This window comes from Arachis hypogaea, chromosome 12 (genome assembly GCF_003086295.3).
Source record: "Arachis hypogaea cultivar Tifrunner chromosome 12, arahy.Tifrunner.gnm2.J5K5, whole genome shotgun sequence".
Lineage (NCBI taxonomy): Eukaryota > Viridiplantae > Streptophyta > Magnoliopsida > Fabales > Fabaceae > Arachis > Arachis hypogaea.
The window spans coordinates 101,424,019-101,440,700 of record NC_092047.1 but is presented as its reverse complement, the minus strand read 5'-3'; the positions used below and the strand labels follow the sequence as shown (position 1 = coordinate 101,440,700).

Below are 16,682 nucleotides of genomic sequence, written 5' to 3'. Positions count from 1 at the left end.
AAAAGCATATGAAATTTTTATACATATGAAGTAATTCAAGTTAATTTTGTCTAATTTCCATTGAGCAGCTTCATAATTACAAAGAAACTGCGATGCAGTAACACAATTCGAGAAAATTATAACTCTTTTCTTAGTATGTGTCTAATCTCTATTCTTACGGTGCAGGAATGAAAGTGAAGATATTAGGAACATTGTTGAACATGTTACTCATATGCTAGACATGAAAGAATTGTTTGTTGCTAATCATTCAGTAGGAGTCGAATCTCGTGTTGAAGAGGTGATTGAACTATTAAGAGACCGGCAACAAGAAAATCCTGTACTAGGTATATGGGACATGGCAACCACAATGGTTTAGGAACCCACCAACTAAATGGTGACTAAGGATTTGAAGCTAGGGTGCCCATGATAGCACAACCAAACCTTTCCAAAAATCCACTTGGTAAGAATTTCAAAGGATCCTTGTTCCTTTCATAGCCTAAGCAAGCAGCATTGGATAAATCACTGCCCAACTAAATAATAATAATAATAATAATTTTCTCTTGCATACATCTAAATGAAAAATTGTCCACTTGTCTTGTTAGTTGTTACCTCTCGTTTTTCCCGCCTTTAGACGTTGGTTTGTTCAATGGGACTCAACATAGAAGGTGTAAGCTCTCTGGGTACTTCTCTAAGTTTTGAAACCTCCTACACCCTCACTCGCTTGATCATTCAAGTCGTTGCTATGTCTTCCGAAAACCAGGAACCCCAATCCACATTCAATCCTTACAGAACAACGATGTGTGATGTGTACATTAGTGGCGAACCCCAAAACCCTCCTCATCCTTTTATTTCACATCTCTATGTTGCACTCAAAGGTTCTGGAGTATATGTTTTGGGGAATCACACAGAGCCCAACATTAATGACCTTTTCTTATCTGGCGCAATTGAAGGGTGCAGAGTTTCTATCATAGTTTTCACAACAGATTATGCTAAATCAACCGTGTGTTTGCAAGAGCTCGTGAAAATAATGGAGTGCCATCGGAGAAGCAAAGTTCAGAAGGTTGTGCCTGTGTTCTATTGCTTATATCCTTCAGAAGTAAGCAATCAGAGCGGTTATTTTGGAGAAGTTTTGTTAGATACTCTGGAAAGAAACTCAACAGATGAAAGCAAGGTGTTGAGTTATAGGACCGCACTTCGAGAAGCTTCGGCCATTTCACCCACGTTTCTGCCGGATATCTGGTAATTGAATTCTCCCATATTTTGAACAATATTTGTATCACTAACTGTGGTGTATGAACCTTCTATGATTTATATTTTGTAGGAATGAAAGAAAAGTTATAGAGAATATTGTTGGACATGTTACTTCTTTGCTAGATGCAACAGATTTATTCGTTGCACAGAATCCTGTGGGAGTACACTCTCATGTGCAAGATTTGATTCAATTGTTAAATAATCAGAATGAAGATGGTGTTCTGATAATGGCGATATGGGGAATGGCGGGTATAGGTAAAACAACTATCGCTAAAGCCCTCTACAACCAAATTAGCCACAACTTTGAGGTGAAGAAATTTGTCCCAAACATCAAGGATAGAATAATGAAAAATTCATCAAGAACGTCTAGTTTAGAAGAGGAGCTTCTATTATTTTTCCAAGAACGAGTTACAACAAAAACGCATAACGCTGACTCAACAAGAGATAAATGGTGGGGACTTCCTCACATAAAGGTACTTCTTATACTTGACGATGTAAGAAGTGAAAGAGAACTGGAGGTTTTGCCAGTAACTCGTGAATGCTTTGGTCCAGGGAGTATAATAATCATCACGACAAGAACTAAACAAGATCGGCTTCATGAGATTGGAGTTAATCATATATATAGAGTGAAAGAAATGGACTACAACGAATGTGTTGAGCTTTTTAGTTGGAGCGCATTCAACAAAGCCACTCCTGAAAGAAGTTATTCTGGTCTTATTAATTATGCAATTGAATATTCTGATGGACTGCCACTGGCTCTTGTGTGTGTTGGCTCTGCTGTATCTGAAAAAAGTATACAAGAGTGGGAGAATGTATTGGACAGCTTCAAAAGATTCCCCTTTCAAGATGTATGGCAGGTTTTAAAAGAAAACATAGATTCTGTTGGATCTGAAGAAAAGAAAATATTCCTTGAACTAGCTTATTTGAGACATCTCTTTATTGGAATGAATCGAAATGATATAAGTCAGATATTACAAGAAGCTGTACGTAATGCCGCACCAAGAGCAATTAAAGGGCTTGAAGAGCATAGTCTTGTGTGGTTTGACGAGGACAAGCTTTGCATGAATCGTTTGCTACAAGACATCGGAAGAGAAATGTATATGAAGAAATCCTCGATTGAGCCTCAGGTTTGTAGGTTGTTATGGTTTATGAGCACATAAATTGACTTATAGTTGCCATTTGTTTTTGAAACTCTTTTTGGAACATAACAAAGAAAGAAAAAAAATTGCAACTCAATAAATTTATTAATAATAAAAATAAATTTTTTAATATAATAAATTGTTAAAAAAACTTTTAATTAAGGTGAATGTATCCTACTACGGAATAAAAAACTTTTAATTCAGTTTATAGTGTATGCTGCATAGATTTAATACTTGTCTGAAAGTTAGTTCAGTGTGTTTTATTTTCACATTTAAAAACTTATGCAGCAAAGGCCATATGATGTATTCTTGAGCTTTCGAGGCAAAGAAACTCGCTCAAAGTTCATCTCACATCTTTATGCATCTCTTGAAAATGCTGGTATCTATGTTTTCAAGGATGAAAACGGGCTAGCAAGAGGGGAAAAACTCTCAATCTCGCTTCTGAAAGCAATTGGAGAGTCTAAAACTTCTATCATTATTCTGTCACCAAATTATGCATTTTCAAGATGGTGTTTGCAAGAGTTGGAAGACATCATGATATGTTGTAAAAACAAAACTCAAAAGGTGCTGCCAGTATTCTACCATATAGATCCCTCGGAAGTGCGAAATCAGACTGGTAAGTTTGGACAAGCTTTTGATAATCTTATGAGAAGATACCCGGATAAAATAAAAGGCAAGGAGCAGAGTTGGAGGAAAGCACTCCGTGAAGTTGGGTGCATTGCAGGGTTTGTCATCCGAAAATCCAAGTAAATTAATTAATATCCTTCATATTTTGCAGGAATCTCTCTATTCTATCTACAGGTGTTTAAATATATAAAGTTTGGACAAATTCTAAATTTAGGAATTGCATACTAAGATTCTTTTTCTTTAAAATTTCTTCTGATATAAAAGCATATGAAATTCTTACTGCTATAATTCAACTTAATTTTGTCTAACTTGCGTGTGTTTATTTTCTTTAAGCAACACTATACTTACAATGAAACTAAAACACCTTGAGAAAGTTGTAAATCTTCTCTTACTGTGTGTATAATCTCTAGTGCCTATGGTGCAGGAATGAAAATGAGGATATTAAGAACATTGTTGAACAAGTTACTCATATGCTGGAAATGAAGGAATTGTTCGTTGCTAATCATCCCGTAGGAGTTGAATCTCGTGTTGAAGAGGTGATTCAACTATTAAAAGACCAGCAACAAGAAAATCCTCTACTACTTGGTATATGGGGCATGGGAGGGTGTGGTAAAACAACCATTGCCAAAGCGGTTTATAATAAAATTTTCCGTGAGTTTGAAGGTAGGTGTTTCCTCCTAAATATAAGAGAAGTTTGGGAACAAGATAATGGAATTCTTCATTTACAACAACAACTTCTTTCTGCTATCTACAAGACAACGAAAATAAAGATTGAAAACACTGAATCTGGAAAATCAATATTAGAGAGAAGACTTGGCCAGAAAAGGATACTTCTTGTACTTGATGTTGTGGACAAATTGGAGCAGCTAAATTCTTTAGCTGCAAGCCGTAAATGGTTCTGTCCCGGTAGCATAATAATCATCACAACAAGAGACGAGCATCTTCTATGTTGTCTTAGAATTGACAAGTTATATAGTATGAAAGAGTTAAATGACAAAGAATCCATTGAACTTTTTAGCTGGCATGCATTCAAAGAACCATGTCCAAAAGAAGAGTTTGCTTCACTTGCTAATGAAGTTGTTTCATATTGTGAGAGATTGCCACTGGCTCTTGAGGTAATTGGGTCACATCTGTTTAATAGGAACGTATATGAATGGAGGAGTGTTTTGAATAAACTCAAAACCATTCCAAACAATGATGTACAGAAGAAGCTTAAAATAAGTTTTGATGGTCTAAGTGATGATAGGGATAGAGAAATATTTCTTGATGTAGCATTTTTCTTTATTGGAATGGACAAAAATGATGTGATTGATATATTAAATGGCTGCGGGCATTCAGCTGAAATTGGAATAAATGTTCTTATGGAACGATGCCTTATTACTGTGGACACTAAGGGAAAACTTGGCATGCATGGTTTGCTGCGAGACATGGGAAGAGAAATTATTCGCGAGAGTTTGCCAATGAAACCTGAGGAACGTAGTAGGTTGTGGAATCCAGAGGAAGTGCTTAATGTATTATCAAAAGACATGGTAAGAATTTCAAGTATGTTTTCAAACTCATATAACAAAAATGATATATTGTGAAAACTTTTGTTTCATCCTTTTCAATTATATTTTCAAACAAGGGAGTGGAACTTCAATTATATTCTATTCTCTTGAATTTTTATCATTCCACCTTATTGGAGTTTTAGTTATTTGACTTTTCTTCCAATTTTTTGGTGCTCTTTTAGCTACCCTTAATCCAATTTTACTTTTTGGTTCCTATAATTTATAGGGAACAAAAGCTATTGAGGGACTTGCTTTGAACCTGCCAAAGTCACTGAATCCAACCCACTTAAAGACAGAAGCATTTAAGGAGATGAAGAGACTCAGATTGCTTCAGTTTGCGAATGTGCAACTTGTTGGAGACTTTAAATACCTTTCAACAGATCTTCGATGGTTGTGCTGGCATGAATGTCCTCCAGAATATACAACTGCAAACTTTGATCAAGGAAATTTAGTTGCCATTGACTTCAAATATAGCAAACTCGACCTAGTATGGAAGAAGGGTCAGGTATAAATTCTGAGTTTTATTTACTTTTGTGGTTGGACATAGCAAACCTCAAACAAAGAGAACTTCAAGAACAAGTGTGAAAAGCAAAGCTCATGATCTTTTTAGACATGTTGAAAGACTGGAGAGCTTTGCATTTTTATAGGTGTTTGTTTTGTGTTGTGTGTTTTTTATATGGGAACCCTATTCTGTATTTCTGTTTTCTCATATTAATGAAATTCTTATAAAAAAAGTATATACCTATTAACAAATTTCTAAAAACAATTCAAGTGAATTTTCATATATTCAAATCTAGTTTTTTTTAGTTCTTGAATTCATCTCCTTAAAATTCTTGCAGATGATGGAGAATCTAAAATTTCTCAAGCTTAGTCATTCTCAACACTTGACACAAACTCCTGACTTTTCAAATATGCCCAATCTTGAAAAGTTAATACTCAAATATTGCCCAAAGTTGACTTCAGTTTCTCATACCATTGAACATCTCAAACAAGTTCTTCTAATCAATTTGAAAGGGTGTTCAGAGCTTCGTGTACTTCCAAGAAGCATCTACAAGTTGAAATCTCTCAAAACTCTCATTCTATCAGGATGTTCTTTGATTGATAAGTTAGAGGAGGACATAGAACAGATGGAATCATTGGCAACTTTGATGGCAGATAAAACTGCCATAACACAAGTGCCTCATGCACTACTAAGATTAAAGAGCATTGTGTATATATCTTTGTGCGACTTTGAAGGATTATCGCGCAATGTGTTTCCTTCAATCATTTGGTCATGGACCTCTCCAACAAATAATTTCTCACCCCAAGTGCAAACACTTTTGGACTTGTCAAATCTTGTTTCCTTAATAGTCCCAAATAGAAATTCTCAAGGCCTATCATCCATTATCAGAGACCTTCCACAGGTTCAGAATGTTAGGATGGAGTGTGGCTCACAACTTCAAATAACAGGAGATGTAGCTTCAGATACTTGTAATGTCACAAACTGCAATGAAATGATAGTATCATCATGTGCATCATCAGTTGGTTGTTGCAGTGAAGGTGATGTTACTGAATCAGAAAATTCCTTGAATTCAATTTTAATCCAAATGGGAATGAATTGTTCTGTCACAAAGGCACTCAGAGAGAATATTTTGCAGGTTTGTCTATATCTGTGGTCTATCATTTTATTCTTTGTTTTTATAACTCTTGAGATAGAAATATGCTAAAATGGTTGTTGTATATCATCAAAATAGTTTATAATTTCTTTCCTTTTTTATAATTTTTTTAGGTATTTCAAAATATTGTTGGAAATGCTGACCATTGAAATTCATACATGCTAAAGCTCAGCCATATATTAAATTATTTTCCATAACCATTGGATCACCTTCTAAGATCCATGAATTTATGGGTCTTTAATTATAATGAGTAAACCACCACCAGAATTGTATCTCAAAGATTTTCGCCACAAGAAACTTTTTCTTTTGTTATTTGTAGCCTATTTTGTCAACATCAAAATCCTTAGGATACTATTTTGATGTTTTGCTCATACAAATATATATTATTCACTTATTCAAATTTAACTCGTGAGAGTTACAACTAATACTTAAACTTCGAATGCTAAAGTATGTTTTGATTATGCAGAAATTTAATGCCAGAGTACCTGGAGAATGTTTGCTTCCTGGCAATAAGAATCCTGATTGGTTAACATTCAGCGGAGAAGGTTCTTCTGTAAATTTCGATGTCCCTCGTGTGAATGGATTCAAGTTAAAAACAATGATGATGTGTGTCTCCTACTCTTCATCTCCAAACATCAAAGCATCTGAAGGCCATATTATTAAAAATCTGTTTATCATAAATCTCACAAAGACCACTCATTATCTCTACGATGGAGATACGTTGGCTTCACTTAGAGAAGAGGAATGGCATAAAGTGATTTCAAACCTTGAAGCTGGAGACAAAGTACAGATTGTTGTTGCTAGGTTAGGAATCATAGTGAAGAAGATAGTAGTTTATCTCATATATGGTGAACCAATTGATATTGTTTGTGGTGATGATATGGTAGCAGATGGAAATGTCACTGTTCATGGTGGAGATGAAAAAGTAAGTGCTAATTCTCTAGGTATCTAGAAACGTTATTTTAAAATATGAAATTTATGTCCATATTATGTTGCAGGCTGATTTTGATAGAGCTTTTAATATCCGTTTTATATTTGACTCCTATACTTTATGTTACTATCTTTAAGTTTATCAGGAGTGGTTCTACTATTTTGAACTTCAAATTAAGTGCTATGAAATTATCAACTTTTAGAAAGTTTTTCTTGTTTAGAAATGTAAAAGCACATTTCTTCCTTTTGCCACCTTATATAGTGTGCTATTACTCATCTATACTATAAAGCAAGTATGCAATTATTGAAACTTCATATTCAATCACACATTAGTTCTCTCCTCTTTTACTTTCTCTCCATTTGTATGCTTACTTTTTGTTCATTTTCTCTGCTGATCTGTCTATAAAACTAATGTTTATATATATTTTTTCAGAAAAATTCGAAGTCACTTGGAAAACGAAAACTCCAGAGAGTGTGATCACCAAAGAGTATTGTGTGACTTGTCAATTTGAGTTGAAATTGTGGGTAAGTGTAGTAGGCTAAGAAAAGTAAAATTTAATTTGTTGCCTAGATCTAATTATAAGTTTTCCTTCTAACCTCAGATATCATTTTTTAAAAAACTTCTGCACATACTTATCCCCGAACAATGTTTCAATGCACGACACTCTTAAAGGTTTTAGAAAATTTTATGCTTATTGATTTCTATTAAATCTTTATCATTAAATGGTTTTAATTTATCAGGCACCAAGTTAATAATTCATGTAAGTCATTCACTTTTTCTGGTACCCAACTTTACAAAAACTGTTTATGTAATGTGAAATTGATGACAGGGATGTAAGTATTGGCTCCAGAGAGGATGCAACAAGAGGTGCACATGACTTTTAGGATGCTATTAAGTAGTAGAATACATTTTAATGATAGAATCAAAAGATCTTATTCAAGTCATGTCTGATTAATAATCTAAACTTTTTCACCCAAGAAGATTGAGTTCTACATACTAATGAGTATAAAGGAGATTGTTTATATCTATGTATAGCATTTTACTATTCATGTTTAGATTATGATCCGAGGCTCTATAAATAAGGTATATAGTTCAAAAACCCTTGCAAAAAAGAAAAAAAAAACTTTTCTTCTTGGTTGAAAGCTCTAAGTAGTCCCTGTAAACTTATAATATATGAATGAATCATTTTAGTTGACAAATTGTGAATCTTGAGCCAAATTAGTTCTCACTAAAGGTAATATGATGGAAAACATTTGAACCTTTGAAGTACTAATAATATAACCTATAGTTGACAATGTCACCTGCTTAAAATTAAAATTACATTAATCAGCTCTTTCTGTTGGTATTTCTTTTTTTAGGTGTACAACAAATTAAAAAAAAAAAATTGATAGATATATAATCTATCTTAAGTCTTGTGATAACAAATATGTTGCACTTGATGCTCAGGCTCTAACCATCTTATATAACCTCTCTGCTGTTTTAAAGCATCATATCCAGCTAGTTACATAGTTACCTGATATCTGAATTGTACTTAGCTGAATCTCCCAGTTCCTCTGATTAATCTCATGATGGAACCCATCTGGCTCTATCTGATGCCTTGAAAGATCCCATTTTCATAATAGTTGTTCTCACCTTATTTTTAGAAACATTTTTAAGAAGATTTCTACAACCAATTAGGGGAGTTGCTGCTCTGCCAAGACTTGTAAATCAATCGGTTCAATTGATGAGAATAATTGTTGGAAGAAAAGATTGGCTTCTCTCCCTAAATCTTCAGATTCGGTAGACCAGGATCCATCTTAAACAGACCACCTCTAACCTCATGAGGGTATAAGACACCATTAAAAATTTAAAATCACCAATTGCCAGACAAGGAGGCATAACCTGTAATGATAAGGGAAGAAAAGGAGAGTAAGATGTTGCCATAAATGCTCTCTTACTTGAGGGATTGGATTTCCATTACTGGTTGGACATAACTACTTCAATGTAACGGAATCAAATTCAACAATAATTGCTTGAAAAAAAGAATCAATGAAGTGGACAGAGAGCTTAGTTGCAGTTGTCAGAAACCAAATTCCACACTTTTTGGAACAAACTATGGGTTTCTAAAACCATAAATATAGACTGTTTATATCTCCTAATTAGCTCTTTATTAGAATGAGAGATAAATTCATCAAACTTCTACCTTTTTTGTTCCAAAATGGTTTGCTCCATTGTCTCCTTGTTGACCTTGTTATCCTGATGTCCATGTTCTCATTGTTGCTATGTTTGGCTTCATCAAATTGGTCGCTTTTAGCATTGTCGACGCTTCCATTTGCATAAATAGCCAGGTCAACAAATTCATCACCTTCCTCAATTGTGTCACAGTCCAAAATGAGCTATGACCGACACTCTAGGAAAATAATTTCATAGCAACATAGACTCAAATATAAGTTGAATAAAAAAATTACAAATATTTTACAAGTTCTAAAATAAATAATTATACATTTCTAACAAAAATTAAGATAATTAAGAATAGTTAGATCCTGCTTGTAACATATAGAAGGTTTAATATTATTTTAATGTAGGTTTAATACTAATTGAAATTTTTCTATTACGTATTTTTAGAAATTGATAATTGATTGTTGTCATGTATTTTATATTAATTTAGGTTTAATACTTGTTAATAGATTCTTTTATATAAAATAGAGAAAATTTCACTCCCTTCTCCTGCAAGATGCTAAAATGACACTTTTTTCTCCTCTATTTATAAAATATACATTCTCCTCCCTTATAACTTTTAAAAAACTTTCTCTTTAATCCAATTTAAATTTTTTATGTTAACTAATGTTAACTTTATCCATTTTTTAAGAAAAAATAAATTATTTTTTTAAAAAATACCCTTTAACAAAAATTATAATTTTTTCTCATTAAATTTTGCTTACTAAAATATCTTTTAATAAATTATTTTTTTATTGATTAAATTATATTTTTATCAAAATATTTTTAAAAAAATTTAATAATTAAATTATTTTTTTCTAAGCTATCCTTCAATAATTTTTTAATTATTAAATTATGATTTTACCAAAATTTTTGTTAACAATTTTTTTATATTTTTCTATTAATTTTTTTATATCAATATATATTATTTTAAGATTATTTTTCAATATCAATATATATTAATTGTTATACATATTAACAATGGTAAGATTTTTTTATTTAATGTTAAAATAATATATATTGATATGAAAAAATTAATAGTAAAATATAAAAAATTATTAACAAAAATTTTGGTAAAAAATCATAATTTAATTATTAAATTTTTTTAAAAAATAATTATTAAATAGTATTTTGGTAAGTAATATTTAATAATAAAAAAAATTAAATTTTTGTTAAAGAATATTTTTGTAAAAAATAATTTTTTTTAAAAAAATAGATAAAGTTAACATTAATTAACACGAAAAAATTTAAAATAGATTAAAGATGAGATTTTTTAAAAGTTATAAAAGAGGATAATGTACATTTTATAAATAGAGGAGAAAAAAAATATTATTTTAACATTTTACAGGAGAAGGGAGTGAAATTTTCTCTTTTATTTATGTAGGATCGATTTTATTGATTCAATAAATAATTTATCAATTGAACTAATAAACTAAGAATCTGACCGATTTTTAAACACCGATTTAATTCTGACAACTATAGTAATTAGTTCATTACAACATGAACATGGTACAATCTTGGATCTAACACTTTAGGCCATTGCCTAAATGGGATTTTCATGGACCAAGTTAAAAGTTAAAACCATTATAATCAAATCAAAGTTACTATCTTTACATAACCCATTTCCAGAAACAGATTCATTTACTTGAAAGGTAAAACCTTTTGTGAATTTTGTTGGCCCTTTCAAATAATGCCGCCCCCAAAGCTCTACAACGCATTGCAAAACTCTATATTATCCAAATCTTTCACTCTCATGCGTTTTCTCACCTTCCAAATTCGTTCACTTTCATCAACTTCTTCTGCTTCTGCTCCTGCTACCCCATCACAGGACCATGTCTGCCACCTAATTCTTGAACAGAAATCCACTTCCAAGGCCATTGAAACTTTCAGATGGGCCTCCTCGCTACCCAACTTCACCCACTCTCAATCCACATACCGTGCCTTGATCCATAAGCTATGTACTTTCCGCCATTTTGACAACGTTAAGCAACTGCTCGACGAAATGCCTGACTCAATCGGCATCCCTCCTGGCGATGAAATCTTCGTCACAATTGTCCGGGGGTTCGGCCGTGCCAGCATGACTCGTGCAGTCATCAAGGTCCTGGACTTGGTGTACAAGTTTCATAGCAGCCCTTCCTTGAAGATATACAACTCCATTCTTGATGTCCTTGTGAAGGAGGACATTGACATAGCTAGGGAGTTTTATAGGAAGAGTATGATGGAGTCGGGGGTAGTCGGGGATGATTATACTTTTGGGATCTTGATGAAAGGGCTCTGCTTGACCAATAGGATTGGTGAGGGCTTTAAGCTCTTGCAGATGATAAAGTCTAGCAGAGGGGTCACACCAAACACTCTGATTTACAACACCTTGCTTCATGCACTTTGTAGAAATGGAAAAGTTGGGAGGGCTAGAAGCTTGATATATGAGATGGTGGAACCGAATGATGTCACGTTTAACATTTTTATATCCGGGTATTGCAAAGAGGAGAATTTAGTTCAGGCTTTAGTGATGCTGGAGAAGAGCTTTGCCATGGATTTTGTTCCTGATATTGTCTCCGTGACTAAGGTTGTGGAAGGTCTTTGCAAGGCCGGCCGTGTAACGGAGGCTGCTGAGGTTTTGGACAGAGTTGAGTGTATGGGGGCTTCACTTGATGTTGTGGCTTATAACACCTTGATAAAGGGGTTTTGTGGAGTAGGAAAAGTAAAAGTTGGGATTCATTTCCTGAAGCAAATGGAGAGTAGAGGCTGTCTTGAGTGTCTTCCAAATGTAGACACCTATAACATACTCATATCTGGTTTTTGTTATTCTGGGATGTTAGATTTGGCCTTGGATCTTTTTAATGACATGAAAACAGATGGGATCAAATGGAACTTTGCTACATTCGACACGATAATTAGAGGGTTGTGTTCAAAAGGAAGAATCGATGAAGGTTTTTCAATTTTGGAGTTGATGGAGGAAAGCAAAGAAGGCTCTAGAGGGCACATTAGTCCTTATAATAGCATAATATATGGTCTATTCAAGCAGAACCGTTTTGATGAAGCAGTTGAATTTCTAACAAACTTAGGAAAGATGTTTCCAAGAGCTGTTGACAGAAGCATGACGATTTTCGAACATTGTAAGCAGGGGAGTATTGAGGATGCAAAGAGGGTCTATGATCAGATGATTGATGAAGGTGGAGTTCCAAGTATTCTAGTTTATGATTGCCTAGTTCGCAGATTATCTGAAAACAGTTGCGTCCGAGAAGCAGTTGAGCTGATGAATGAAATGATTGCCAATAACAGCTTTCCAGTTCCATCTACATTTAATGCAATCATTGCAGGTTTTTGCAGACAAGAAAAAATTGAAAGTGCATTGAAGTTCATGGAAGATATCACTGCAAGAGAGTGTGAAACCAATGCAGAAACTTATGGTCCTTTGATTAATGTTACATGTAAGAAGGGTGATCTTCAGAAAGCCTTGCAACTCTTCCTAGAAATGGTAGAAAAAGGCATCATTCCTAACTATTTTATTTGGAATTCACTGCTATTGAATCTAAGCCAAGAAAATTATTTCAAAAATAAGAATATGATCAACATACATGACCTACTATAGTACTATTTGTTTTGTTTCCTCTAGTGGTTTAAAATTATTGCATCATTTTTTATGCAATCAATAGCATTTTTGTTTACTGGTTTTGATGTTATCGAGATGCATTTTTATCTAGATCCGTAATACTTTTAATGTCACAAAATGCAATGAAATTGTAGTAACATCAGGTGCATCAAATATCTCAAGAGGGAGTACCTCATCAATACATGGTTGTTTTAGTGAAGGTGACATTATTGAATCAGAAAATTCCTTGAATTCAATTTTAATCCAAAAGGGAATGAATTGTTCAGTCACAGAGGTACTTAGAGAGAATATTTGCAGGTTTGTCTCTCTATTTATTATATCAACTTGTTCACCTGATTAAAACTAAACTGTATGAGATTTAGGCATAACACTTAAAATTCCAAAACTAAAGAATGTTTCCATTATGCAGAAATTTAGTGCCAGTGTAACTCGAGATTGTTTTCTTCCTGCCAATAGGAATCCTGATTGGTTAACATTCGTTGGTGAAGATTCTTTTGTAACTTTCCATGTCCCTCAAGTGAATGGGCGGAAGTTAAAGACAATGTTGTTGTGTATAGTCTATTCTTCTTCCCCAAACAATGTACCATCACAAGGCCCTATTGTCGAAAATCTGTTTATCATAAATCACACGAAGACCATCCCTTATGTCTACGATGGAGATACACTGGCTTCACTTAGAGATGAGGAATGGCAGAAAGTAATATCAAACCTTGAAGCTGGTGACAAAGTGCAGATTGTTGTTGCTGGGTTAGGAGTCAAAATGAAGAAGACCAGTTTATCTCATATATGCTGAACAAGTTGACCAAACCAGAGGGCAACAAGGTGAAGGTATTGTTTCTGGTGATAATATGGTAGCAGATGCAAATTTCACTGTTCATGGTGGAGATGAAAAAGTAAGTGCTAATAGTCTAAGTATCTATAAACATTATTTTGAAATATAAAATTTATTTATGTCCATGTTATCTTGCAGGCTGAATTTGATAGAGCTTTTAAAGCAAAATTGCACTTCATGGACCTGATTAATATATGTTTTCTATTTGACTGCTATACTCTATGTATGCTATCAGTTACTACCTTTAAGTTTATCTTGGAGTGTTGCTACTATTTTGCACCAAATTAACTGCAACTATTTTAGGATGCTATTAAGTAGTGCTTTAATGGGAGAATAAAATAAATCTTGCTCAAGCCATCTCTGATTAATAGTCCAAACTTTTCCACCCAATGAAGATTAAATTCTGCATAATAAGGACTATAAAGGAGACACTGCAGATCTCTGATCTTTATAGCATTTTACTATTCTGCGTTTAAATTATGTTTGATGCTTTCTATATAATGAGAATGAGACCCGCGGACTCAAATAAATAACAGTAGCGATTAATAAATATTATAAAATAAATTAAAATACATAATTATGAATATGAATAGAAAAATATTTTTTGAAATAATAAAAATTTAATCACAAAAATATACATCGTAAATTTATAATTATTTATATAGTGTCTAAGATTATCTTTCCCAGTCACCAAAAAAAAAAGATTATCTTTCCCAAAATGCTGTATATACATAAATAATTAGTCATTAAATTTACATATAAATATTTGTATAAAGATGTGATTGATCTTGGTTATAGCTAACGGATCACTTGGTATTTTGAGCATTTTTCTATTCCTCTCCTATCTTCAGAAGGTGCTTAAAGATGTAAATTTTTTGTGCATGTTTGTTTAAAATCTAAATTTAGCAAATGCATACTAAAATTCATTTTCTTTAATTCATTCCTATGTAAAAGCATACGAAATTCTTACTTGTATATAATTCAACTTAATTTTATCTAATTTGCATGTATTTATTTACTTTAAGCAACATTATACCTACAAAGTAACTAGAAACTATAACAATTTGAGAAAGTTGTAAATCTTATTTACTGTGTATAATCTCTAGTGCCTTCCGTGCAGGAATGAAAGTGACGATATCAAGAACATTGTTCAACATGTTACTCATATGCTAGACATGAAGGAACTGTTTGTTGAATGACAAAGAATTTGATGCAGGAGCATGTATTTTTATGTTTGTGTCGTTAATTAAAGTAGTCTAGTTTAGCATATATTATTATTTTGTGTTATGAGTTAGTGCCACATCGCCCGAGTCATGAAAGTTCCCCCTTCTCTACTAGTATAAATATGCGTACGTACCTCTTTTGTTTATGAGTTGAATTGATTGAGTTATATATTGAAATAAGCTGTGTGCTTATTTTCCTCTAGGCTCTTTGAGAGTAAGAGGTGCATCCTTGGCTTAGCCAACCAAGATGGGTTCTTGGCTACTTTCACTATAGTGGGGTTGTTAACCTCGCCAAGATTAGTGGCCCAAGCAACGTCCCGGCATCAGAATCCATTGAAATTTTTAGCTGGCATGCATTCAAAGAACCATGTCTGAAAGAAGAGTTTGCTTTACTTGCTAAAGAAGTTGTTTCATATTGTGAGAGATTGCCACTGGCTCTTGAGGTGATTGGGTCCCATTTGTTTATTAGGAAAGTATATGAATGGAGGAGTGTTTTAAAGAAACTCAAAACTATTCCAAACAACGATGTACAGAAGAAGCTTAATTAAGATAAGTTTTCATGGTCTAAGTGATGATAGGTATAGAGAAATATTTCTTGATGTAACATTTTTCTTTATTGGAATGGACACAAATGATGTAATTAATATATTAAATGGTTGTGGGCATTTTGCTGAAATTGAAATAAATGTTCTTATGAAAAGATGCCTTATTACTGTGAACAATAAGAAGAAACTTGGCATGCCTGGTTTGCTGCGAGACATGGGAAGAGAAATTCTTCGCAAGAGTTTGCCAACAAAAGCTAAGAAACGGAGTAGATTGTGGAATCCAGAGGAAGTGCTTAATGTATTATCAAAAGACATGGTAAGAATTTCAAGTATGTTTTTAAATTCATATAACAGTGATATATGGTGAAAATTTCTGTTTCACCCTTTTCAAATATATTTACAAACAAGGTCCTGAATCTTGATCAGTCCACCTGTTTGTAGTTTCTGTTATTTGACTTTTATAAATTGTTTAATGCTCTTTAAGCCACCGTTAATTTAATTTTACTTTTTGGTTCCTATAATCTATAGGGAACAAAAGCTATTGAGGGACTTGCTTTGAACCTGCCAAAGTCATTGAATCCAACTCAGTTAAAGACTGAAGCATTTAAGGAGATGAAGAGACTCAAATTGCTTCAGTTTGCGAATATGCAACTTGTTGGAGACTTTAAATACCTTTCAACAGATCTTCGATGGTTGTTCTTGCATGAATGTCCTTCAGAATATACAACTGCAAACTTTGATCAAGGAAGTTTAGTTGGTATTGACTTCAAATATAGCAAACTTGAACTAGTATGCAAGAAGGGTCAGGTATAAATTTGAGTTTTATTTACATTTTGTAGTTGAACAGAGCAAACATCAATAAAAAAACTTCAAGAACAAGAGAGAAAAACAATGCTTAGCATTTATTTGGAGTAAAACTCATGATCATTTTGGACATGTTGAGAGATTGGACAGCTTTCCTTTCTTTTTTATAAAGCTCTTTGTTTTGTGTTTTGCTTTTCTACAGGAGAAATCTAATCCACCACCAATTTTTTTTTTGTTTTGCTCTTTTTTCTCACCTTAATGGAATTCTTATTTTATCTAAAAAGAAAAGAAAAGCACACCTGTTAACAACTTTGTAAGAACAATTTAAATGAACTATCAC

The 16,682-nt window shown here is 33.1% G+C and overlaps 2 protein-coding genes and 1 long non-coding RNA gene across 6 annotated transcripts; 2 read left to right on the top strand and 1 right to left on the bottom strand.

Annotated features, from left to right (window-relative positions):
* Nucleotides 1-559: 559 nt before the first annotated feature.
* Nucleotides 560-8,328, top strand: LOC112727927 (disease resistance protein RPP2A). Its single transcript, XM_029290806.2, has 9 exons — nucleotides 560-1,218; nucleotides 1,301-2,357; nucleotides 2,658-3,115; nucleotides 3,421-4,525; nucleotides 4,770-5,048; nucleotides 5,383-6,180; nucleotides 6,665-7,123; nucleotides 7,562-7,653; nucleotides 7,959-8,328. The coding sequence occupies exons 1-8, from the start codon at nucleotides 626-628 to the stop codon at nucleotides 7,604-7,606; spliced, it is 4,794 nt and encodes a 1,597-aa protein (XP_029146639.2). The 5' UTR covers nucleotides 560-625; the 3' UTR covers nucleotides 7,607-7,653; nucleotides 7,959-8,328.
* A 53-nt stretch (nucleotides 8,329-8,381) lies between these two features.
* LOC112727928 (uncharacterized) lies at nucleotides 8,382-9,515 on the bottom strand. The gene is made up of 2 exons (XR_003166048.3): nucleotides 9,312-9,515; nucleotides 8,382-9,010 (listed from the first exon to the last, which is right to left on the bottom strand). It is a non-coding gene; the product is annotated as an uncharacterized lncRNA (long non-coding RNA).
* A 1,380-nt stretch (nucleotides 9,516-10,895) lies between these two features.
* Nucleotides 10,896-15,669, top strand: LOC112727925 (pentatricopeptide repeat-containing protein At2g17525, mitochondrial-like). Of its 4 annotated transcripts, none has more exons than XM_072209579.1 (3): nucleotides 10,896-12,803; nucleotides 13,073-13,831; nucleotides 14,891-15,669. In XM_072209579.1, exons 1-2 carry the CDS (start codon nucleotides 11,016-11,018, stop codon nucleotides 13,073-13,075), a joined length of 1,791 nt encoding a protein of 596 aa, XP_072065680.1. In that variant the 5' UTR covers nucleotides 10,896-11,015; the 3' UTR covers nucleotides 13,076-13,831; nucleotides 14,891-15,669. The 4 variants fall into 4 exon arrangements, with proteins under 4 accessions (XP_072065680.1, XP_025633658.1, XP_025633657.1 ...); XM_025777873.3 differs by having other exon boundaries at nucleotides 10,896-13,235; nucleotides 13,395-13,831; XM_025777872.3 differs by having other exon boundaries at nucleotides 10,896-13,235; nucleotides 13,348-13,831.
* The last annotated feature ends 1,013 nt before the right edge of the window (nucleotides 15,670-16,682 follow it).

What these genes read in the sequence shown, in the direction of transcription:
- LOC112727925 (XM_025777873.3), top strand. Translation starts at nt 11,016, where the DNA reads ATGCCGCCCCCAAAGCTCTACAACGCATTGCAAAACTCTATATTATCC.
- LOC112727927 (XM_029290806.2), top strand. Translation starts at nt 626, where the DNA reads ATGGGACTCAACATAGAAGGTGTAAGCTCTCTGGGTACTTCTCTAAGT. An exon ending in ACGTTTCTGCCGGATATCTG is followed by an intron (nt 1,219 to 1,300) that starts GTAATTGAATTC and finishes TATATTTTGTAG; the next exon opens with GAATGAAAGAAAAGTTATAG. An exon ending in TAGTATGGAAGAAGGGTCAG is followed by an intron (nt 5,049 to 5,382) that starts GTATAAATTCTG and finishes AAATTCTTGCAG; the next exon opens with ATGATGGAGAATCTAAAATT.